The sequence below is a fragment of the Eumetopias jubatus genome, unplaced genomic scaffold (genome assembly GCF_037043125.1).
Source record: "Eumetopias jubatus isolate StellerSeaLion01/CBP00866 unplaced genomic scaffold, mEumJub1_p1.0 scaffold_13, whole genome shotgun sequence".
NCBI lineage: Eukaryota > Metazoa > Chordata > Mammalia > Carnivora > Otariidae > Eumetopias > Eumetopias jubatus.
In genome coordinates this window covers 28199045-28223874 of record NW_028274819.1, presented here as the reverse complement: position 1 = coordinate 28223874, position 24830 = coordinate 28199045, and the positions used below count along the sequence as shown (strand labels likewise).

The 24830-nt window shown below is 36.8% G+C and overlaps 1 protein-coding gene across 2 annotated transcripts; it reads left to right on the top strand.

Moving 5' to 3' along the window:
• Positions 1–871: 871 nt before the first annotated feature.
• Positions 872–24643, top strand: EIF3M (eukaryotic translation initiation factor 3 subunit M). Of its 2 annotated transcripts, none has more exons than XM_028087711.2 (11): positions 872–979; positions 3398–3530; positions 4525–4663; positions 4942–5065; positions 5221–5315; positions 16817–16900; positions 17849–17948; positions 18561–18642; positions 22495–22638; positions 23944–24001; positions 24451–24643. In XM_028087711.2, exons 1-11 carry the CDS (start codon positions 938–940, stop codon positions 24569–24571), a joined length of 1122 nt encoding a protein of 373 aa, XP_027943512.1. In that variant the 5' UTR covers positions 872–937; the 3' UTR covers positions 24572–24643. The 2 variants fall into 2 exon arrangements, with proteins under 2 accessions (XP_027943512.1, XP_027943510.1); XM_028087709.2 differs by having other exon boundaries at positions 23941–24001.
• The last annotated feature ends 187 nt before the right edge of the window (positions 24644–24830 follow it).

Genomic DNA, 24830 nt, shown 5'->3' with positions numbered 1-24830 from the left:
GTAGAGCTAGTTAACATGTTACATACAGCAATTATTTACTAATAACTAATACATGCAGTGTTCACCATGTTTTAAGTGCTTTATACATTATTTTACTTAATTCTCACAACACCGAGATAAGCACTTCATTATTCTTATTTTTCCAAGAGGAAGCTGATACACGAGTATTAAGCAACTGCCCCAAATCACACGTCCATCAAATGGTACAGCGGGGATTCCATCCCTAGGAGTTCTACTCTGGAGGCCAAGCTGTAAAACACGCCATTCAGGACTGCCTAATTACTTTGAGATGTTTGTGTTCTGTGCGCCCGCTGGAATGTAAGGGGCAAGCGGGAGCTTCTTTTGGAAACCACGATTATCCCCGGCGCAGAGAACACTGCCTGTCAGCAGGTCCCTCAATAAACGCTGAAAAGTGGGATAAATTTTAACTCGAAAAAAATTGTCGGGATCAGCAAAAAAAAGTAAGCCCTTAAGGCTCTTTTCGTACCGCCAAGAGCCAAGGCTCGGTGGTTGGGGGGAGCAACAACAGAGGCGCCGTGCACTGCAGCCTGAGAGACTGGCTGGCAGAGGGGGTGTGGCTGCAAAAGAACAACTATTTTGAGCACAATTTTCGTTGGCTGAACTGGCTTAAGATTTCAGAGAGGAGGTGAGGTAAGGCCAAAGACGTGAGTTCACGAAAAGGATAATCGGCGACACCATTCTGAAGGTTAGAAAGGAGAGGCGGTGCCAGGACCTGACCCCGTAGAGCGCGTCCGCGAGACCGGCCCAAGCGCGTGCGCTCCGCCCCCAGCGCCCGATGGGATTGGCCCGCCCTGGCCCCGCCCCGCAGGGCAACCCGGAAGCAGTTGTGTGGCACCCCCCCCCCGCGCGCTGTAGCTCTTTTTCCGGTCGGCGTGGTTTTTGCGAGTGGAGCGACCGCCGTGCCCGGGCTTTCAACATGAGCGTCCCGGCCTTCATCGACATCAGTGAGGAAGATCAGGTGTGCTCCCAGCCCGCGAGTGCCTCCAGGGTGGGGTTGGGGGGTATGAAGGGCTGAGCCAGGAAACCAGGCGGTCGGGACACCGCCCCGCGGAGCCCGCTCCGGGGCTGAGAGCCGCAGCTCACTCCCCACCCACGAGAGTAGGGAGGCCGTGGGGTGAGGCGCTAATTTCTGGCCTGGAGTCGAGTTAGCCTGCCGACCGTCGGTTCGAGCGCTTGGCCCGAGGCTTTACGGCCAGCTTCCTTGTTGGCGTCGGGACTCTTGGAGTCTATGTCACTAATGACGACACTACTTTTTGACTGGGAATGGTGTCTGCTTCCGTCTCCCAAATGCAGCCACATCCGGAGTGGGAGGTGGCGAATCTTTAAACGACGTAAGCAGTCTAGGAAAAATTATTTTGTACAAAAGCTGAAAATGGTTTTATTTTGTGATCACAGAGGCAAAGGTGACCCTATTTTAAACGGAGGCCATATTTTATATTCTTACTTGTGCAAGAGAGTTCTGAAACCTGAAAATAGAACAATTTCACCCTCATGCTTTGAGGCATACACCTGGTGAACCATCGTAATATTTTTAAATTTTTTATTTCATGCTTGGTCTTTTGTATGCATGGCTGATAGTTGATGGGAGTAAAACCTGAAATTATTTTCTCTAAGTTAATTTTGTAGAACTGAAAACCATCTGTGAAGTAGATGTTGTTTGTATTTTTTGCTACTCCACAAACATGGAAATTTGGTTTCCATAGAGGAAAACACCATTAGTATTCTAAGGTAACTCTTAGAATTACAGATGTTGATTTTTTACCCCCCATGGTAGAAGTGCAGACCCTCAGCCCTGAAGAACCGAGTAAGAAGGGGAAACGAAAGGCGGGGGGGGGGGGGGGGGGGCGCTAAGGGAGGAGATAAGGCTAGGGAAGGAGTTGAGCACATTAGAAAAGAAAATGTGGAAAACAAGGAAAAAAGCATATATGGTTATTAATGGAATCATGTTATCAACAAATTGGCTGTTAGATTACCCCAAAAAAGTATTTGATTTTAACATAGGAAAGAATTTGTAGATGGTGGAAGTTCTTGTCGTTGGCCTTATTTTAGTTTTAAAGAGTCATTTCTAGTTACTCTTGTAATACATGAGTTTGACACCAGCCATTCCTTTCAGGTAGATGTGATTGCCTCAGAAGTTCAGCTTTGGGCAAATTCTGTGTTTGAGTAGGGTCGGAAATGGAGTTCAGAATTTTGTCTTTTACTTTACTTGTCCTACTCCACAACTACTTGTAGCCAGTGAGGATGACAGATAAAAACAATAAACTGTTGATTGAATGGTTCTTAGAAAAAGTTTGCTTTGTTTCTACAGAGCAGAAGCTGAAAAACTGCTTTTTTGTGTGTTTTTTTTTTTACCGTATTGTTTCCTTCATAGAAAAACACATTCCCCACTAGTGTTTTTATGCTCTTTGATATGGTGACAGTTGTTTCATAAAATCTAGTTTATTATACCAACTCGTAAGTGAAGATACTGTGTTGTTATCTGAAAGGGTAGTGCCATCAGATCTACAAATTTAACGTACCTTTTGTAGGTAGCCAAACATGTTTGTGGGTTCAGAAAATGTGATACCTGTGCATTTACTAATGGTATCCTTTCATCTTCCTGCTTAAGTTTTTCATTTTATTATCTTAAATACCATCTACATTCATGTTGGGCTGCCATAAATACCAAGCCCTCAAAAGAGCATCTTACTAAATATTACATAAATGCTTTAGAGTATAAAATGTCTGAATACCTGGATGTGGTACTGTAGTTACAGGTCCCAGTGTGCTTTCTGATCCAGATATGTATTTTGCATTCTAAAAAATGAATAAAGTAGATCCAATTTGAAAAGTATTATAAATTCAAAACAACGTTCAAAGCATCTTTTTATCTTTCTGTTTCTCAAAATGTTTGTCTCATATAGGTTCTCGAACATTTTATTGACAATTGATTACCTTCTTGCCAAGGTAATGGCAAATGGCTGTAACTTTTTAAAGTAGCTATATTATATACACTGGAGAGCAGTAAAATTTCGTTTCTTTAAAACAAGTTGAATCTGCCAGGTCAGATTAATTCTCCATACACAAACCCTCATAAACGCTTTGGTGTATATTAGAAGTTTTGGCTATGTACTGGAAGTTCAGCAGCATATAGGTAATAGAGAAATTCTGAAGGTGATCCATGTGGGTCATAGTGGGTTTGTGTAGCCACTTGGTTTTGTAGAGGAAAACCTGTGGCTCCTGTGGGGTTGTGATGGGGACTGAGGTGGGGGAGAGGCACTTCAACATAGTAATTTAAAGTAATTAAGTGTTCCTATTTTTTCAAAAAAGAATGGTTTGAGATCTTGAATTTTGGCATTGTCAGTTTTAGAGATGTGTAGCAATCTTAATTCAACAGGCTGCTGAGCTTCGAGCTTATCTGAAATCTAAAGGAGCTGAAATTTCAGAAGAGAACTCAGAAGGTGGACTTCATGTAGATTTAGCTCAAATCATCGAGGCCTGTGATGTATGTCTGAAGGAAGATGATAAAGGTTTGTTTTTAATTTTTTTGTAATATTTCTTACTAATCGGAAAGGATCTACTTTTTAAATTTTTCTTGTAAATTTTATTTGTCTTAGAACTGTTAAGCCCTGTTGTTTTTTTAATCTTTTTTAATTTTTAATCTTTTTTAATTTTTTTTAATCTTACCATACTTTCAGGTTATTCTAATCTGTTATACCTGTGAAGTAAGCCTATTTTGAGAAAACATCTTTTTTAATAGGTCATGTTTTTTGAGCGTTAAGTGCATACACTCAGTACTGATAATCTCAGAATGAACTGAGGAAAAGTGAAGCTCTTCTTTCCTTTTGAAAGGTTTACATTAATATCAAATGGGATATAATTTCAGGTAATCTTAAAGAGAATTATTTGGCTGATTCCCTATTTATTTACATAAAATGGGAAATTTTGAAAATTGGGAGTCCTGTAATCTTTAGTTAAGGTTTGAGATTAAATTTGGCTTGTAGTTAATATCTTACAGTCAGAAAGCAATGACCCAGCCAGGAAGTTGACCGCTTCCATTTCTCAGTAATTTCCTATTTATATATAAACGTTTTCTTCACTTGGGAAAGCATTCTAACTTAAGCCCGAACCAGTAATTTGCAAATGATTGAATAATCTTGCCAGTAAAAATTGAAACCGTATATATAGACATATATATCAGTCTTCTGTTTTACAAGTTGAAAACCAAATATTAGATAATAATTTCCTTTTTCTTTAATAAAATGTGCATAGTGCTTTCTGGATGTTAGCTATACAACAGAACTGGTTTCATTTGAATTCATCTATAATATATTTTTAGCATAATGCACACCCTTGAAGGAGAAGTGTCCTCTGATGGAACTGTTTTACAGTAGCCAGATTACATCTTCCTAAAGTGTCTTATGTTTAATGGTCTTCTATATATTAAAACACTGGAAATATACATACTTAATTAGACACATGAAGTATGATAGTATTGCTGTTGTGTTATCCATGCATGTGTAGATGTTGAAAGTGTGATGAACAGCGTGGTATCCCTCCTATTGATCCTGGAACCGGACAAGCAAGAAGCTCTGATTGAAAGCCTATGTGAAAAGCTGGTCAAATTTCGGGAAGGTGAACGCCCATCTCTGAGACTGCAATTGTAAGTTAAGAACTGAAAGAGGCTCGGTTTTTCAAGAGGTTCTTTTGATGTCACTGTCATTTAATGGTTAAAAGCAAGAATTATGGAACTTGACTGTCACCTGTGGCTCTTACTAGTTGTATGACCTTGGACAAGTCATTTAACCTTTCTGTGCCCCATTTCCCTCCTTGTAATGTGAAGTTATTAATGGTGTCTCAGGTTTGTTGTGAGAGCAGATAATCTCAACTTAATCATCATAGTTACTGATCTCAAACACTGTTTTATTATTTGTTAACCAGGCTAAGCAACCTTTTCCATGGGATGGATAAGAATACTCCTGTAAGATATACAGTGTATTGCAGCCTCATTAAAGTGGCAGCATCTTGTGGGGCCATCCAGTATATTCCAACTGAGCTGGATCAAGTGAGTTACTATGTGGAATACTTGTTCTGCTTATAAGAAGTGTAGAGTATATTATAACTAAAATAGCAAATATGTATTTTCTAAATGTTACCTTTTAAATGATGAAACTATGTTCAGCTGTGTCACTAAATTTCCTCCTTTTGTCAATCCTGTAGGTTAGAAAATGGATTTCTGATTGGAACCTCACCACTGAAAAAAAACACACCCTGTTAAGGCTCCTCTATGAGGCACTTGTGGATTGTAAGAAAAGGTATTCAGAATTAATGTACTAACTTAAAACTTCACAGGCAATTTAATTTAAAACTTCACAGGCAACAAACTGTTGAGGCTGTTTTTAAAAACAAGTAGGGTAAGTGGATTTTGCTCTGTTTTGTTCTCCACAGAGTTGCTGTAAATGTATTTCTGTGAATTTCACCTACTAAGTTAAACATAACTACAAAGTTTAAAATAGTTTTCCCCATCTTTAAACGTTTTTAAAAGCAAAACTTGCTTTTGTTCTAAAAATGGTACAACTGTTAATCCGAAAGCTATATATGTAACTTTAGACTAAGTTATTTAATGATGCTTTGATGTCTTAGTATGGGGCAGTGCTACCACTTTTGTTTAGTGATACGGTCTATCAAAGTTTCCACAATCAGTCTCTTACGTAAAAAGTGCCCCCAAGATCAAATTTTGCAATAGACTGTACTAAAAGAGTACCTATTGGGGTTCTGCAAGGTCTTGGGTTTCTAAGGTTTGTAATTCACCCTAGCAGACTTCATGCCCAAAATACTTATTCTATATACCCAGCTTTAGGATGCTTACCAACTGATAGGTTTGGCTCAGTTTTCAGAACTAGTGTTAAAAGATAATCTTACCTTTTTGACCTAGCTTTTCAGTTTCTTTTCACATAATGGTTAAATACTTTTAGAAAAAGTAAACCAGTCTTCCCTTTAGTTTTCTTACTGCACAATTTTTGTGCTGGGTATTTAATGTATTAGAGAGGGTCAGTAAGGTTAATATGTTTCTGTTAAGTAATGTAAACTTTTTGCAACTATTTAAATTTAACAGTATAAAGGAAACTTGTTATGAAAGTTGGAACGTTTCATCATAAAAGAAGAGAAGCAGGGGATATTGCACTAGTAGCCTGTTTCATTCTGATCGGTGGCTACTACCTATTGTATGTTGGCCGACTTAAGACAGCATTCTAGCCGGTAGTCAGTAAAATGTTAAGAGTAAATAGTTTATAACAAAGACCATTTCAGATGGAGAGAGCATTAAAAGCTGTTAGAGAAAGAATCCTTATTTTCATTCACACTTCAGATGGGTAGACGGTGCATCCAGACTAGGATTCAAGTCTTGGCTTTCCTACTTGTTGTATGACTAAATAAATTACGATCTCTGTAACTCAGTTTCCAATTTTAGAGTGGAAAAAATAGTAATACTTCATAGGGCTGCTGAAAAACAAGATAACAATATTCATATACTTTTTAACACAGTGGCTTCATTATTGGGACAGCACTCCGTAAAAGTTAGATATTCTTACTATCCTTTTCATTTTTCAAGCTCACCTTTAAGAAGTTAGTCTTTTTTCTGGTATAGTAATTATTTAAAATGATGAGTGTTATGGTTTCCCTCTGAATGTCTAGTGCTTATCAGAGATGATGACTACTCACTGGATGATTCTCTAATTGCTATTTAGTAGGTCCTTAGTCTGTTATATGTAGAAGGGAAGTGACCAGTGTTCTAAGGAATTCCAAATCTAATTTTCAGAGAAATTGAAATAGGACATCAGTACCCATCTATGCTCTACTAGACATGTCCTTTTTTTTTTCTTTAAGATTTTATTTATTTACGAGAGAGGATGAGCAGGGAAAGGGGCAGAGGGAGAGGGAGAAGCAGACCCCCCACTGAGCAGGGAGCCCGATGTGGGACTCAATCCCAGGACCCTGGGACTGTGACCTGAGCTGAAGGCAGACGCTTAACTGACTGAGCCACCCAGGTGCCCCTCCCTACTAGACATGTCCTAATGTTAAACCCCTGCAGTATTTGGCACAGATGATCACTTTTTCCTTCTTGAAACACTTTATTCAGTTGGTTTTTGGGGCCTCCTCCCATCCCCCTCATTTACTGAAGTGTAGTTGACATACAGTGTATTAATTTCAGGTGTACAACATCGTGATTCTACATTTATCCACAAGGGGCTTGTCTCTCTCAATTCTTCTCTCTCTTTTAAGATTTATTTGAGAGAGTACACATGAGTGAGAGTGGGGGGTGGGCAGAGGGAGAGAATCTTTAAGTAGACTCCCTGCTGAATGCAGAGCCTGTTGCATGGCTCCATCTCAAGACCCGTGAGATCATGACCTGAGCCAAAATCAAGAGTCGGACCCTTAACCAACTGAGCCACCCAGGCGCCCATCAATTCTCTTCGTTCACAATTTGTTTATGGGTTCCTTCTCTCAACATTAGGATAACTGGAATGACTTTTTCTGCTCAGTTACATTTATTCCCTATGCATATTGTTTGTATTTTTTTTGCTGTGATTTTGGGTGAGGCTGAGTACCAAATGCAGGACAGTTTTTTGTATTGCTAAGTTGTTAAAGTTCAGTACAAGATACCTCACATCCCTGTCCTCACCTACTAAAATGCCAGTGGTGCTTCCCAGGCATTAGAAGAGCTGCAGCAGCTCCCATGCACTTGCAAATGTTCTGGAGGGCACCTGCTTGAGAGCCACTGCTGCCTAAGTGCTCTCATTCAGTCGCATGCCTTTAAATACTATTTATATGCTAGTAATTTTCACATGTTTATCTCCTGTATTTCTCTTCTGAACTCCAAATATCTTATCTATTCCTGTTTAACATCTCTCTTTAGATACTCAAAAGACATCTCATACAACTACAAAAACGAACCTTTTTTCCTTCTAAATCTGTTTTTTTAACTTTCTCCAACTCAGGAAATGCCATTTCTGTCTTCTAGTTGCCCACAACCCAAAACTGGAATTCCTTTATGGTTCCTTTTTTGTCTTTTACTCCATATCTAATCCAATATCAAATCCTGTAAGCTCTGATAAATCTAAAGTCTACCTTGTGGTCTAAGCTACTATTATTTCTTATTTAGATTTTTGAAGTAGCCTCTTAAATGGTCCCTGTTTAGGTCTTGTCAGCCTACAGCCTGTTCTTAATACAGCTTCCAGAAAGTTCTGTTTAATATGGAGGATCAGATTATGTTTCCCCTCTATTCAGAACCCTCCAGTGGCTTGGCTTCTTTGGGAGTAAAAGGCCAAGCCAGCTCCAGATTCTTAGGACTGGCCCTTCTGCCTGGACCACTTTTTTCCCAGGTAGCCACATGGCTCCCTCCCTTCTTCAAATCTGTTCCCTTGTTATTTCATCAGAAAGGTCTTCTCTGGCTGTCTGAGTATAACAATATCTCCCCTACACCCTTGCATTGTTTTTGTTTCTCTCATCCCTATTTCATTATTTCCCCCTTGCACTTACTAACAGACGTATTATAATGTTTATTATCTGTCCCCGCTAGAATGTAAGTTCATGAGGGCAGGGACTTTAATTCATTACTCAGTGTCTGACACGTAGTAGGCACTCTATATTTGTTAAATGAATGACTTTATGAAATATGTTGCAAAGCAGTGGCTGCAAAAGCAGAGATGTACAAAAGCACATGAAGTGGTGGTTTATGGAACTAGAGTACATGCCCTTCCTGAGGCCTTTTAGATTAAAAAATGTTAAAACACCTTGCAACTATAAGATCCTGGCTGTTTCCCCTATTTCTGATGTTACAGTAATTAGTTTCCAGTATTTGAGTGTTGATTCCTTCATTTCTAAGAATATATGCAGTGCAGTGGTCACTCTACAGTCCCTGTTTTCCTCCACCTCTCAGCACCATGTGACCGTGATATTCCTTCCCTCATAGAAACTTCTCTTGACTTAGGTGACACCTCTCCTTGTTTTTGTCCAACCTCTTTGGCAGTTCATTCTCAGACACCTTTGTAAATTATTCTTTCTCTGTCCCATTAAATACTACTATTACTCAAGATTTTGTCGGAGGACCCTTTTTTCACTCTGCCTGGGTCATCTCATCTATTCCCATGGCTTCTGTCATCTACTGAATGGACATCCATGTTTTTGTTTTTTTTTAAAAGTTTTATTTATTCAACAGCGTGCACGCACGCGCGCACACGCACACACACACACACACACAGAGGCAGGCAGAGCAGCAGGCAGAGGGAGAAGCAGGCTCCCCACTGAGCAAAAAGCCCGACATGGGGCTTGATCCCAGGACCCTGGGATCATGACCTGAACTAAAGCAGCCAGTTAACTGACTGAGCCACCCAGGTGCCCTGACATCCATGTCTTTAACACAGGCTTCTCTCCTGTGCCTTGGATCTTTGTATTCAACTGCTTTCTACCTTTTCTGCATGTTTCCACTCAGATATGGCACATAGCTGCCTCAGACTCAGTGTGACCAAAATGAATTTGTCATTTTCTCTCCCTCTGTTAGTCTCTTTGTTCTAAGTGAGACATCTTGAAGTGCAATCTATTTTCTCCAGTCTGCAACCATAATGATTTTGTGAAATACAAGTTTTTCTTTAGGATATAGTACAAAATAGCAAATTTTTCTTTAGGATATATTACAAAATTCATAGCATGTAAGACCTTTCTGACACAGGCTTCTAGGTTACCTACTGAGGTGGCTTGGGCTTGGTGAATGTGATGATAATCATGCCATTTTTGTATGGTGCGTTGACAGACTACAAAAACTTTGCTTTGCTTAATGGATATTCCCTCCCTCCATTTTCCCCCAACACACAAGCCTTTCCTCTTGGTTATCACATCCGAGACATACTAAACCTGTGTCAGCTGTAAGAGCACCCTGCTCTTTCCCAGTCTAGACCTGGGGCTGGCACCTTTTTGTATGGTCCACAAGCTAAAAATGGTTTTTACTATTTTAAATGGTTAAGAAAGAAAAAGTGAGAATAATATTTCAGGACATATGAACATTATATGAAATTCAAATTTCAGTGTCAATAAAATTTTATTGGAACACAGTTATACTTACTCATTTATGTATTGTCTATGGCTGCTTTTGCCAAGACTAGAATAGTTGCAGCGGAGACCATATGGACTACAAAGCCTAAAATACTTAACTGTCTGGCTCTTTAGACAGTTTGCCTACCCTTGGTCTAGACGACCTATGCTCAACTTCATTTCTCTGCCTAAAGCACTACTCTTATGTTTAGGTTAAATGCCTCTCTTCTACAGCACCCTCTACTTATATCATGGTGTGTAACAGCCTTAGAAGTTTGTGAGGTTGTACACTCATGAAGTCTAGGAACCTTATCTGTCAACCATTGTGCATGCCCAGAGTGTTTGGCACATTATGGGCCCTGGAATAAATGCTACCCACCCTAAGGAAAGTAGAAGAGGATGGCTATTTTATTTAAATACAAGTTTCTGTCACAATGATTTAAATTTTAAGATTGGGTTTTTGCTCAGTACACATAAAATGTAATTTTCTTTCCTGCTTCTGAATTAGAATTCTGAGGTTCACTTTGCCCTTTTAGTAAGAATGCTTATATCTATGGGTCCTCTCCTTCATTATTTTACTTATATTGGTGGTTGATGTGTACAAATCATGTAACATTTTTTTGAGCTGATTGTATGTCAGATACTGTGCACTTGAAATGGATTATTTTATCTGGTATTTGTGAATTCAGATTTCTTTACTTGATAAGATATATTAGGTTGAAGTATATTGTGGCTGCTAAAACTGGAAAATGAAATGCCCATGTGCTTGTAGAGTATCATAAGATAATTAACAATGAGTAAAACAGGTTTTCATTAAAATTTCTTCAAATTCTTACAGTTTGGGGCGCCTGGGTGGCTCAGTCGTTAAGCGTCTGCTTTTGGCTCAGGTCATGATCCCAGAGTCCTGGGATCGAGCCCCGCATTCGGGCTCCCTGCTCAGCCTGCTTCTCCCTCTGTCACTCCCCCTGCTTGTGTTCCCTTTCTTGCTGTGTCTCTCTCTGTCAAATAAATTAAAATCTTTAAAAAAAAATTCTTACAGTTCTATAACTATATATAAGATGCTGGTTACCACTTAACCATTGCTATATTTACATTTGTATATATATATTTTTAAAGATTTATTTATTTTAGAGAGAGAGTGGGGGGAGCAGAGAGGGAGAGAGAATCCCAGGCTGACTCCTCACTGGCACGGAGCCTGTCATGGTTTCTTGATCCCATGATCCCGAGAACTGAAACCAAGAGTCAGACACTCAACTGACTGTGCCACCAAGACGCCCCTACATTTGTGTATTTTAATAAACCTTAGGTTTGTAGGAAGTTTTAAAATATGATTTAACTTTTTAAAATCAATGATACAGCTCCTGCTCATTTTACCCAAGTTGAATCAAGATGTTGGGTGGGGGGAGTGTTTTTAGAAAACAAAAAAAGAAAAAAATGATTTTTCATAATTCACTGTTTTCTATAACTGTCCAACGATTCATCAGTTTAAAGGAAGAAATAAAGGGTGAAAATAAAAATTTTCTAAGACTTCAAATTGAATGAATACATTTTGTGCTTTTCACTGCAACTAAAATCAATCATCTGCATAATTTTAAGGATAATTTAATTGGAAGGATATATTTAGTAGAGTTATTTAAATATATGGTGTTGGCTCAACCTCAGCCATGCTGTTCTAATAATTTCTAGAACACAAAACTTTTTTCCTACCTAAGCCCTCTGTACTTGTTCTTCCCTCCTCCCAGGAAGTTATCCAGCCTTAACCTCCAACACTTTTCATGGCCAGTTACTTTACATCCTTAGATTTCATCTTATATGTCATTCCTTCGAAGAGAGACTTTCCCTATGTACTTCCCTGTCTCTGCTTGTGTTACTCTTTTACATCACCATTTTTTTTTCCTTCATGGCACTTATTTGTGGCGGTTTTTTTTTTTTTATCACTTTATTTTTTTTTTTCATCATAATAAGTGTACTTTAATCCCCATACCCTATTTCACCCATCCCACCACCCACCTCCCTCTGGTAACCGTCAGTTTATTCTCTGTGGTTAAGAGTCTGTTTCTAGGTTTGTCTCCCTCTCTCTTTTTTTTCCACCTTTGTTTCTTAAATTCCACATATGAGTGAGATCATACAGTATATCTTTCTCTGACTGACTTACTCACTTTAGTATTATCTAGCTCTATGCATGTTGTTGCAAATGGCAAGTGTTTTTTTTTTCTTTTTTATGGCTGAATAATATTCTTTGTGTGTATGTACACACACACATCTTTATCCATTCATCTATTCATGGATATTTTGGCTGCTTCCATAGTTTGGCTATTGTAAATAACACTGCTGTAAAATAGGAGTGCATGTATACCTTTGAATTGGTGTTTTCTTATTCTTTGGGTAAATCCCCAGTACTGTGATTGCTGGATCGTAGAGTTGTTCTTTTTAAATTTTTGAGGGACCTCCATACTGTTTTCCACAGTGGCTGCAGCAGTTTGCATTCCCACCAACAGTGCAGTGCATGAGGTTTCCTTTTTCTCCATGTCCTTGCCAACACTTGTTTTCTTGTGTTTTTGATTTTAGTCATTCTGACAGGTGTGAGGTAGCATCTCATTGTAATTTTGATTTGCATTTCTGTGATGATGAGTGATGTTGAGCATCTTTTCATGTGTCTTTTGGACATCACCCATTTTTTAATTGGATTATTTGGATTATTTGTTTTTAGGGTGTTCAGGTTGTATCAGTTCTTTATATATTTTGGATACTAACCCTTTATCGGATATGTCCTTTATTTGCAAATATCTTCTCTCATTCTGTAGATTGCCTTTAGTTTTGTTAATTGTTTCCTTTGCTGTGCAGAAACTTTTTATGAGGTGGTTCCATTAGTTCATTTTTGTTTTTGTTTCCCTTGCTTTGGGAGACATATCTAAAAAAATGTTGCTATAGCTGATGTCAGAGAAATTACTGCCTGTGGACCTTTCTAGGATTTTTATGGTTTCAGGTCTCACATTCAGATCTTTAATCCATTTTGAATTTATTTTTGTTTATGGTCCAGTTTCATTCTTTTGCATGTAGCTGTCCAGTTTTTCCAGCACCATTTGTTTTTCCCCATTGGATACTCTTTCCTCCTTTGTCAAAAATTAACTGACCATGTAATTGTGGGTTTATTTCTGGGCTTTCTGTTCTGTTCCATTGATCTATGTATCTGTTCGGTACCATACTGTTTTAACTATCTCGTCATAATATAACTTGAAATCTGGAATTGTGACACTTCCAGTTTTTTCTTTTTCAAGATTGCTTTGGCTATTTTGAGGTTTTTTTGTGGTTCCATACAAGTTTTAGAATTGTTTGTTCTAGTTCTGTGAAAAATGCTGTTAGTATTTTGATAGGGATTGCATTAAATGTGTAGATTCCTTTGAGTAGCATAGACATTTTAACAGTGTTTGTTCTTCCAACCCATGAGCATATAGTGTCTTTCCATTTCTTTGCATCATCTTGAATTTTTTTTTTTAAAGATTTTATTTATTTATTCATGAGAGACAGAGAGAGAGAGAGGCAGAGGGAGAAGCAGGCTTCCCGCAGAGCAGGGAGCCCGATGTGGGACTCGATCCCAGGACCTGGGATCATGACCCGAGCCGAAGGCAGACGCTTAACCCTCTGAGCCACCCAGGCGCCCCCATCTTGAATTTCTTTTATCGGTGTTTTATAGTTTTCAGAGTAGAGGTTTTACACCTCTTTGGTTAAATTTATTCCTAGTTATTCTGTTTTTTGTGTGATTGCAAATGAAATTGTTTTCTTAATTTCTCTTTCTGTTACATCATTAGCGCGTAGGAATGCAGCACATTTTTGTACATTAATTTTGTATCCTGTGGGTTTACTGAATTCATTATCAGTTCTAGTAGCTTTTTGGTAGAGTCGGGTTTTCTGTATGTAGTATCATGTCATCTGCAAATAAAGAGTTTTACTTTTTCCTTACCAATTTGGATGTCTTTTATTGTTTTATGTTGTCTTAATTGCTCTGTCTAGGACATCCAGTACTATGTTGAATAAACGTGAAAGTGGACATCCTTATCTTTTTCCTGGCCTTAGCTCTCAGTTTTTCACCATTGAGTATTTTGTTGGCTGTGGGTTTTTTGTATAAGGCCTTGTTTATGTTCAGGTATGTTCCCTCTAGATCTGCTTTGCAGAGGGTTTTATCACAAATGGATGTTATACTTTGTCAAATGCTTTTTCTGCATCTATTAAAATGATCATATGGTCCTAATCCTTTCTCTTAATGGTGCAGTGTATCACCCTGATGGGTGAATATTGAACCAACCTTGCATCCCTGGAATAAATCCTATTTGATCACAGAGTATGATTTTTTTAATGTATTGTTGGATTTGGTTTGCTCATATCTTGTTGAGGATTTTTGCATCTATATTTGTGAGAGATATTCGCCTGTAGTTCTCCTTTTTTGTGATGTCTTTATGTGGTTTTGGTATCAGGCCTTATAGAGTGATTTTGGAAGTTTTCATTTTCTGTTTTTTGGAATAGCTTCAGAAAAATAAGTATCAACTCTTTAAATGTTCTGTAGAATTCGCCTGCAAAGCCATCTGATCCTGGACTTAGTTTTTTGGGAGTTTCTAAATTACTTGTTCAATTTCATTGCTGATAATTGGTCTGTTCAAATTTTCTATTTCTTCCTGCTTTAGCTTTGGTAGGTTATATGTTTCTAGGAATTTACCTATTTCTTCTGAGTTGTCCGACTTGTTTGGATATAGGTTTTCATAATCTGTTATAATTGTTTATTTCTGTGGTGTTGGTTGTTATTTTTCCCCTTAGTGATTTTATTTGGGTCCTTTTTTTTTTTTTATAATGTATCTTGCTAAAGGTTTATCAGTTTTGTTGATCTTTTCAGAGAACAAGCTCCTGATTTCATTGTTCTGTTGTTTTTTTAGTTTTTATATCATTTATTTCTGCTCTAATCTGTATTATTTCCTTCCTTTTGCTGGGTTTGGGTTTTATTCTTTTTCCAGCTCCTTTGTGTATAAGGTTAGGTTGTTTATTTGCAATTACTTGCTTCTTGAGCGATAGGTGTGTGTATTGGCTATAAACTTCCCTCTTATTACCACTTTTGCTGCATCGCAAAGATTTTGGACCATTGTGTTTTCATTTTCACTTGTTTCCATGTACTTTTTTATTTCTTCTTTGGTTTCTTGGTTGACTGATTCATTGCTTAGGAGCATGTTAATTTAACCTCCATATACTTGTGTGTTTCTCAGATTTTTTCTTACAGTTATTTTCTAGTTTCATAGCATTGTAGTCAAAAAATGCATGGTATGACTTTGGTTTTTGGGTTTTTTGTTTTGTTTTAATTTGCTGAGACTTGTTTTGTCGCCTATTCTGTGATCTATTCTGGAGAATGTTTTTTGTGCACTTGAAAAGAATGTGTATTGTGTTTTAGGATAGAGTGTTCTGAATATAGCTGTTAAATCCATGTGTTCCAGTGTGTCATTCAAAGCCACTGTTTCCTTATTGATTTTCTGTTTGGATGATCTATCCGTCGATGTAAGTAGGATGTTGACTTCCCCTACTATTATATTACTATTGATTTTTTTTTTATGTTTGTTGTTGACTGTTTTGTGTATTTGGGAACTCCCATGTTAGGTGCATAAATATTTACAGTTGTTATATCCTCTTGTTGGATTGTCCCATTTATGATTAAATAGTGTTCCTCTTTGTCTCTTGTTACAGTTTTTAAGTCTCTTTTGTCCAATATAAGTATTGCTACCTAGGCTTTCTTTTGACACCCATTTCCATGTTAAATGTTTCTCCATCCCCTCACTTTCAGTCTGCAGGCATCTTCTGGTCTGAAATGAGTCTCTTGTAGGCAGCATATAGTTGGGTCTTTTTTTTTCTAATACACTCAGTCACCCTCTGTCTTTTGATTGGAATGTTTAGTCTATTTAACATTCAGAGTAATTATTGATAGATATGTATTTACTGCCAATTTGTTACTTATTTTGTGGTTGTTTCTGTAGATTTTCCTTTCATGGTTGGTTGGCTTTTAGTGATATACTTGGATTCCATTCTCTTTATTCTTTGCATATCTGTTACTGGTTTTTTGTTTCTGGCTACCATCATGGCACTTGTTAGTTCTTATTTTTCTTGTCATCGTCAGTCTTTCCTAGTAGAAGGAAAGTTCCATGATTTTTTTTTTTTTTTTAAGATTTTATTTTTATTTATTTGAGAGAGAGAGAGAGAATGAGAGATAGAAAGCACGAGAGGGAAGAGGGTCAGAGGGAGAAGGAGACTCCCTGCTGAGCAGGGATCCCGATGCGGGACTCGATCCCGGGACTCCAGGATCATGACCTGAGCCGAAGGCAGTCGCTTAACCAACTGAGCCACCCAGGCGCCCCCATGATTTTTTTATTTATTCATTTGACAGAGAGACAGCAAGAGAGGGAACACAAGTAGGGGAAGTGGGAGAGGGAAAGGCAGGCTTCCCGCTGAGCAGGGAGCCCAACACGGGGCTCGATCCCAGGACCCTGGGACCACGATCCAAGCTAAAGGCAGACGCCTAACGACTGAGCCACCCAGGCGCCCTGGAAAGTTCCGTGATTTTTACCATAGAATAGGACTGTGTCTCTTGGTCACCATTGTATGTGTCATCAGTATAGTACTTGGCACTTAGTAAGTATTTTTGAGTGAATGAATGGCAGTAATGATATTCTGAAATTCCTAAAGCAATATTTCTTTTTAGTGATGCCGCTTCAAAAGTCATGGTGGAATTGCTAGGAAGTTACACAGAGGACAACGCTTCCCAGGCTCGAGTTGATGCCCATAGGTAATGTTGAACACGTTGTCTTTCTAATGGGGGCTACCTGCAGCTTTGAGGTTGAGCTATAGCAGAAATTATGTCTGCATCTCCCAGCCCAGTGATCCAGAGCCATTTGATACTATGTGCTCTGTGGTGATTCTGGTGTAGACACTAAAATCCAGGGCTTGGTATAGGAATAACCATAGATTGTAGGTGGAATAGTCACATAATATTTTCTGTTTAGAGTATTGCTGGTTTGGGTGTGATGATCCCAAATTGAGAAGTAGAGCCTAATATCGGGTTAATTTTTATCTTAATGTTAAGGTATGTAGATGAGGAAAAGTTGGTGGCATGCTAAAAGCCCATTGCTAATGAGAATAAGGGCTTCAAACAATCCTTGGTCTCCTCAGTAGCAATAATAATGGAATCAGTTTTTTAAATCTATGAAATGGAAATAATAACTTCTCTATATGGTATGTCTTCATAGGGACCTAGGTGTTGCTAGAAAATGTTGTTTGTGCGAAAGATCTTTAACTCTGAGGTTAGGCTCCCTGCATTCAAATACTCCACCACTTAATTAGTACTTACTGGGCAAGTTCCTTCTGAGCCTGTTTCATCTTTGATAACAGGCACAATAATACTGTATGTCAGGGTGTTGTGATGCATGTAAAGCACTTAAATCAGTGTCTCGCATATGGGAAGATTCTTCTGCTGTTTTAATTTTTATTTCGGTCGTGCTTTCGCTCCACCTGTGTTTTTGTCTACAACTACTTTGTTATGTTGTTAAAACAGATATACCTGATAAATAGATTTATTGGCCTGTTTTAATCTCAGTCCTGTAGCTTTTTTTATGCTGTGTATATTGAAATCTTAGATATTTTACTGAATTAAATATATTTTGCAATCTGTAAACATTGGTGGAAAGTTCCTGAATCTCAGGACTCTGAGCTTGTATTTTTGTTTTTTTTAATAAAGGTGTATTGTACGAGCATTGAAAGATCCAAATGCATTTCTTTTTGACCATCTTCTCACTTTAAAACCAGTCAAATTTTTGGAAGGCGAGCTTATTCATGACGTAAGTACTTTATCTTTAATGTGGAAAATGTTCTCTTTTCCTAAATGTAACATACTGAAGCAGAACTCTTTTTCTTTGTATTCATGAACATGACTATTAGATCTGGAAACAGAACTGTTTGGTTTTTTTATACCAAGAACAGAATGAAATTTAGGACCAGCCTTTTTTTCCAATCACTGAACATACCTGTTCCTATTCTTTCTCCCTTTCCTTCATCTCCATACTTGCCTGGCTGTTATGAACATAAATAATAGGAATTTCTTTTTATATGTAGTGTCAGGTAGCCCCAATTAGGAAGATAAATCTGGTATTTAAAAACACATGAACACTCTTCAAGTATAAGTGTAAATACATTTTGGATTAGTTTCCATTTGTATTATGCTATTCCCACTGTCTTTCAGGGTAGCTCACTTAGAGCTGTATTTACTGATTCTTCGTCTAAATGAGTCTTAATGAAAGCAAATGGCTTAGATAGTAATTTGATCAAACAGATTGCTATGTCTTCACTAAAAGCATTGAAAGTTTTAGTGCTGAGAGTTAATGTCTTAAAAATATCTTGAGTGTAAATCTTGATTCTGAATTGAATATTATATCTTTATTTTCTATCTGTAGCTTTTAACCATTTTTGTGAGTGCTAAATTGGCATCATATGTCAAGTTTTATCAGAATAATAAAGACTTCATTGATTCACTTGGTAAGTTTTGGAGTTTATTCTTTGTTGGGGTATAAAGAAAGATGGGAACATGCTCTTCTAGAACTCTCATGTACTGTAAAATCCAGCAAATATGACTGTGGCCTTTTTAGATTACCCTAACCAATGTTGTATGATAGAACAACAATAAACAGGTGGACAGTTTAAAAGATTCAGAATGAATTGGGAATCAGAAGAAGATGTAGGAGGTAGCATTTGTGGTGGAAAGAGCAATGAAACTAGGAGTCAGAAAACCTAAGCCTTTTTTTCTCTCTATAAGAGTTTGTTGGACTTCAGGCCCTCCTACCAGGTCTGCTAGACCATGCTTCTTTGAGGTTCAGTTCTAGCAAGAAGCAGGTGTTAGAGCAGATTCGGATAGAAATAATTCCATTGTTACATGTGTTTTTAAATTGTGGAATGGAGGATAGAACAGAAAAGCAACTTAAAGGATCACCATTACTTTGCTCATAATGGCGACTTTTAGAAGTACTCATTTTAACAGCCGACAAAATTTGATGACTAAAAGCTACTTTATTATTTAAAATACAATTATTTGTTTGTAACAGACCCTTACTCCTTATATTTTTGGTGATTTTTAAAAAAGAAGCCATAGTTACATAATTGAAACAAATGGGGTTTTTTCCCCCTGTAATATATTTTATTCTTGGTGCACACCCTCTCCCCAAAATTAACAAATTCTAGAAGTGTATGTATTGTTAAGCAGATCTAAGTGAAGCATAGATGGAATTAGAAATGGAATTACATGATGGGAGAAACTTTCTTTACTACAATTTGTTGAAGACAGCATAGTCTTAGCTTTATATGATTTTAATCTTTTAATTTTCTTTCTAGAGCATCGGAGCTCTGTTTGCCAAACTGAATTTAATCTTATCCTCATTGAGCAAATTCCATATATATTCAGTATTTAATTTCCTTCTGGAGCATGTTTTGAACATACTAAAGTTACAAAGAGAAAAATTAGAAAATCTGTAGTTGAACAGATTTAAATTGTTCTAAAACTCCCAGTTTTTTTGAGAGTGAAGTCAACTATGAAACTGAGGTGCTTTGTTTTCCTACTAGGCAGTAATCAAAACACATTAGAGGTTGGTTATATTTCCCATGTTAATATTAAGTTGTTAGTCTCATGGTTTGAGATATAGATGAGGAACTCATTTATAGTCTCTTTGATTATACTATTATTAGTCCTCAATTTGGCCATCATTAATTCCTATCACATGTATATTTTGTGCAGCCATTGGAATTGGGGAAGATTGAATTCTGAACATAATAAGGCATTTGAAATATACCAAGATAAAGTAGATGCAAGTGTGTTTGTGTAGAATGCTTTGCCAGGTGCACTAGACCCAGAAAAACCACATTCTGTCCCAGTTAATTTGTTTTGTGGCATGAAGCTATGTGATGGAATGTTAATGTCAGCAACCTCTTTATTTACGCACCAAGGAAAAAGGAGTAGTAATTAACACTTTGACACTCCCCCATTGATGTGTAATTGACTGTTTCAAAGGAGCACTGGTTCATAAGCTATTGCATGCATTAAAATTACGTTTTCTATATTGCAGCATTTTAAGACAGGGGTCAGTGACAATGCAGAAATTGCTCAATGATGCACATTTTTTTATTACTGCATTAAGGTTTTGACATATTAGTAATGAATAAATGTTTCCATAAAATTAGATTTTTTTTTATAACTTTAAAATTGAAATATGACACAGAACACTGTGACTTCCTCTTTGACGGTAATGTTCTAGTTTCATGAAACAAAGCACAGCTTTCTACAAGTCTTTAACTCATACTTCACTGGCTTAATAGTTTTGGTTTTGAGAACGAGTTCTAACACACGGGTTTCCACATGTAAGATAGATAATGGTTTTACATAATTCACTCTAGAAATCTTCATTTCTCTGATAAATTCTTAAATTTATGGTAAGCTTGTAACTACACAAAGAGTAGCAGTAAAATAATATTTTAATTATATCTTAGAAACTTTAGTAGGAGTATCATTTTATCATACTGAAAGAGAAGTGTATATGCCCAGAGGACTGGGGATGTTAAGGAATTTTCTTGTATTTGAAAATACTGAGAAAAATCTTTAGTAGTTGTTTTCTGTGATAGGAAAAACGTAACATTTCTAATTTATGGTGCCAACCGGAAGTCCAGTTCCCTGATTTGCCTTCAGTTTCTTGAACATGTATGCAAATAAGCTATCTTTTATTAGACATTTGTAAAAGATGCTTTCAGCAAAATATCTTATTAAAAGTGTGTATTTTTGGTTTTACATGTATTGCTAACATTTATTACAACTCAAAGTCTGGTTACAAATGTCTAGATTCTACAGGTGGCAGGCATCACTTTATCAAAAACACTTTATTAACAGTGACAACTTGGGCCAACAGTAAGCATTATCCTGTGTCAACTGAATTGCCCTAACATGTCTACATGTAATCTGGTGTTATACAGTTGCTACCTTCTTGCTTCAGAAAGTTAATCAGCATCTAATTTGCATTTGTTAATTAGGGTTAATGTGCACTAATTGATTTTTTGATGCTTGTAGATTTCCATTAAACCCGGTTAGCAATACTTACTTGGATACCTCATTCATTTGAGTTATGATGATCATGTTTTTGTTGAATCTGTGCCAAATAGAAAGCCTGCATCATAATTACAGCTAATTAACAGATGATTATGTCCTGTATTAATGGGCTTCCCTTGTCTTCTGCTAATATATGTTATATATTTCAAGTTTATTTATGGAGTGCTTAGAACTTTTTTAACAATGGAAACTTGAGGCTCTTAATTATTAGAGGGTACATGATCATTTGCTCAGTTTACATAATTTGAAATTTTAGAGAAAACAAACATGTAATTTTAGATTAATTTTAGAATCTTGTTTTTATAATAAGTTAGCATCAAATCAAGTATATATGATACTGTGTTATAATTCCGTTTCCACTTAGGAACTGGTAATAATTTAGATATTCAGGATTTGTAAATATTTATATGTATTACTAGTCATTTATTTTATAAGCAAATGTATCTTTTAGGCCTACTAAACCACTTTGACTAAGTCATTTAATCTCTGCTCTTCAGTTTTCTTATTTTTTAAAATGAAAGGATCAGGACTAGGTAATTTGTTAAGTTTCCTTTTGCGTCTAATAATTGTGATCTTAAAAATTGTAACAGCATGTTTCACTAGAAGTTATAAGGCAAAATTTTAATTATTTGTACAGTTTTCTACTTCAGGTATCACTGTTAATGATACTATTTAATTTTATCTAGTACTAATCAGTGTAGCCTGTAATTATTAAGTGATGAACACACTTTTCACTTAAGTATTAAATCCAAAGTGACCTGGGAGATGGAATGTTTTCATAACAGAATGCATATGAAAATATTTTAAGGCTTCATGTTTACTAGTAATACTGATACAACAAAAAGATAAGGAATCTTGTGTTTAAATGGAGAGCAAATAGTAAAAATAAGCTTTAGTAAATAAAAATGTTCTTATGAAATAAACTTTACATTTTATCTCCTAAAATCTGTAACTATAAAAAATGTAAAATGTGCAGAAGTTCTAGGTCTTAAAAAATACCATTTTGTAGCCCATTCTTACTTTGAACCTATGACCCGTGGCACTGTAGCAGTAAAGAAATATAGTTGTAGAAGAGTAATTGTAATATTCCATAATTTAATTATGGGGTTAGTTTATGGTTTGCAAATATAAGCAGCTTTGTCAGAACTACCCTGTAAATGCTCAGTGATTTTGGACACAAGAGTAATTGTGCAGATCTTTAACTAGTATGGATGTTCATCAGGCTTTACCACTGTATTATTCAGGTCTGTTACATGAACAGAATATGGCAAAAATGAGACTGCTTACTTTTATGGGAATGGCAGTGGAAAATAAAGAAATTTCTTTTGACACAATGCAGCAAGAACTTCAGATTGGAGCCGATGATGTTGAAGCATTTGTTATTGACGGTAAGGCAATTAGAATATCTTCATTTTTTTCCTAGAGTTTCTCTTTTACCTTTTGGAATATAAGATTTTGTATCTTGGGGTGCGTGGCTTGCTCAGTCAGTAGAGCATGCGACTCCTGATCCTCGGGGTCATGAGGTCAAGCCCCATGTTCAGCATGGAGCCTGCTTAAGAAAACAATAAAAAAAGATTTTGTATCTTGAAACTGAGTCGTATTCTAACAAAGCTAGGTTCTCTTGTAGCAGATACGAATGTTTCGACTTGCAGATTTTATTTGTAGTAAAGTGAAAATTCAGTGGAAATACAAATTGCTCTGTGGTTTTTGGTGTTCTTTTCCTCGAAATCATACAGAATAATGGCCTTTAGGCAGTATACCATAGTGGTTAAGAACCTTGATTTTAGTACCAGATCTGGATTTGAGGGGCCAGGTCTTCCTCTGAAACAGGAATGTAGGAATTAATACGTGGTTGTGAGGATTAAATGAAGTAATGCAGGTAAAGCACTTTATTTAGCCCAGGGCCTGTCACATAGTAAATGATCTGTAAATATTAATAATTATCATTTTTTTATCATTGGCTAGAAACAGGACCTTTCCCAACAATTACATTATAATAGAATTGTTACTCAGATCTTTTTTCTGGGCTTTTTAAGTTTGAAAGTTGGGGGAATTGCCCAGTCAAGATTAATAAAATGTACAGAGTTATTGATATGGTTTCTTTTTAATGCTCTAAGTCTCAGACTGTCCTATAAAGGTGTAATACCTTATTAGGAAATTAGTGTTTTCCCCCATATGCAATTGTAGGGGAGAACACTTAGAATTCTTAATAAAGGGGCACCTGGCTGGCTCAGATGGTTAAGTGTCTGCCTTCAGCTCAGGTCATGATCCCAGGGTCCTGGGATCGAGCCCCACATCGGGCTCCTGGCTCAGCGGGGAGCCTGCTTCTCCCTCTGCCTCTCTCCCTGCTCATGCTCGCTCTCTCTCTCTCTCTCTCTCTCTCTCTCTCTTTCTCTCTCTCTCTCTCTCTCTGGATCTCTGTGTCTCAAATGAATAAATAAAATCTTTAAAAAAAAAAGGCTTAATAAAAACTATATGTGATATTTGGTATAGATTCACCTAGCAACCATAAGGCAAATGCGTGACCTTCCTCTTGGTTCCATTGCACTGCTGTGCTTGTTATAGAATCAGAGAGCTGGTTTATAAAATAATGTTTGAAAATTGTAAAGTTTATTGTGGTTTAGTTTTATATCAGCTGTTTTTCTTGGGAATTTTCCATATAACATATCCTGTAAAATGTCTTTTTTCAGCAGTAAGAACTAAAATGGTCTACTGCAAAATTGATCAGACCCAGAGGAAAGTAGTTGTCAGGTAAGACACTTAAGACTCTGCAGCATTTTGTATAACAATTTAGTTTGTTCCGATTATTTCACTTAAATGTTTAGAGAACCGAGGTAGTGTTATCAGTTGACTGTAGTTAAATAGTTGCTATTTATCATAATTTTATTAAAGTTCAGACTGAATGTGATTAGCTTATTTAATGAAAGAGTCCTATTTTCCAGCACATTTCATTTAATGGCTCAGCATTGGCTAGAATACTAATGACTTTTGTGTCTGTTTTATGTAGTTCAGGAAAATAGAAGGTTTAGGATCGATATGATGAAGATTTTCTTAAAATAATTGAGAATGCTAAGAATTAGCAGCTTTCATGTATATTTAACCTTGTTTTTTAACTAGATATAAGTGTGTAGTATTGTAAAAGAATGCCAAAAGGATAAAAAGTTGACTAATAACTTTGTTTTTAATTTTTCAATTTTTAGTCATAGTACACATCGGACATTTGGAAAACAGCAGTGGCAACAACTGTATGACACACTAAATGCCTGGAAACAAAACTTGAACAAAGTGAAAAACAGCCTTTTGAGTCTTTCTGATACATGAATTTTTATGCTACATATAAAATTTTGTTCATTTTGGAAAAAATCTAAATCATAGTAAAACAAACAAATTTGACTACAGTCTGGACATTATTGTCTTAAGTTTAAAGAAATGTAAAAAGTCACAAGTTTCAGAGGATACAAAGTAATCAGTTGCAAAGGGGGTCACTATCTATCTTGTATATTTCATAAGTTGTGTTAGCAAGGAAGGGGGTTCAGGGTGCAGCCAGAGCTTTGATGAAAGGCTATGTGGAGGAAAGCAC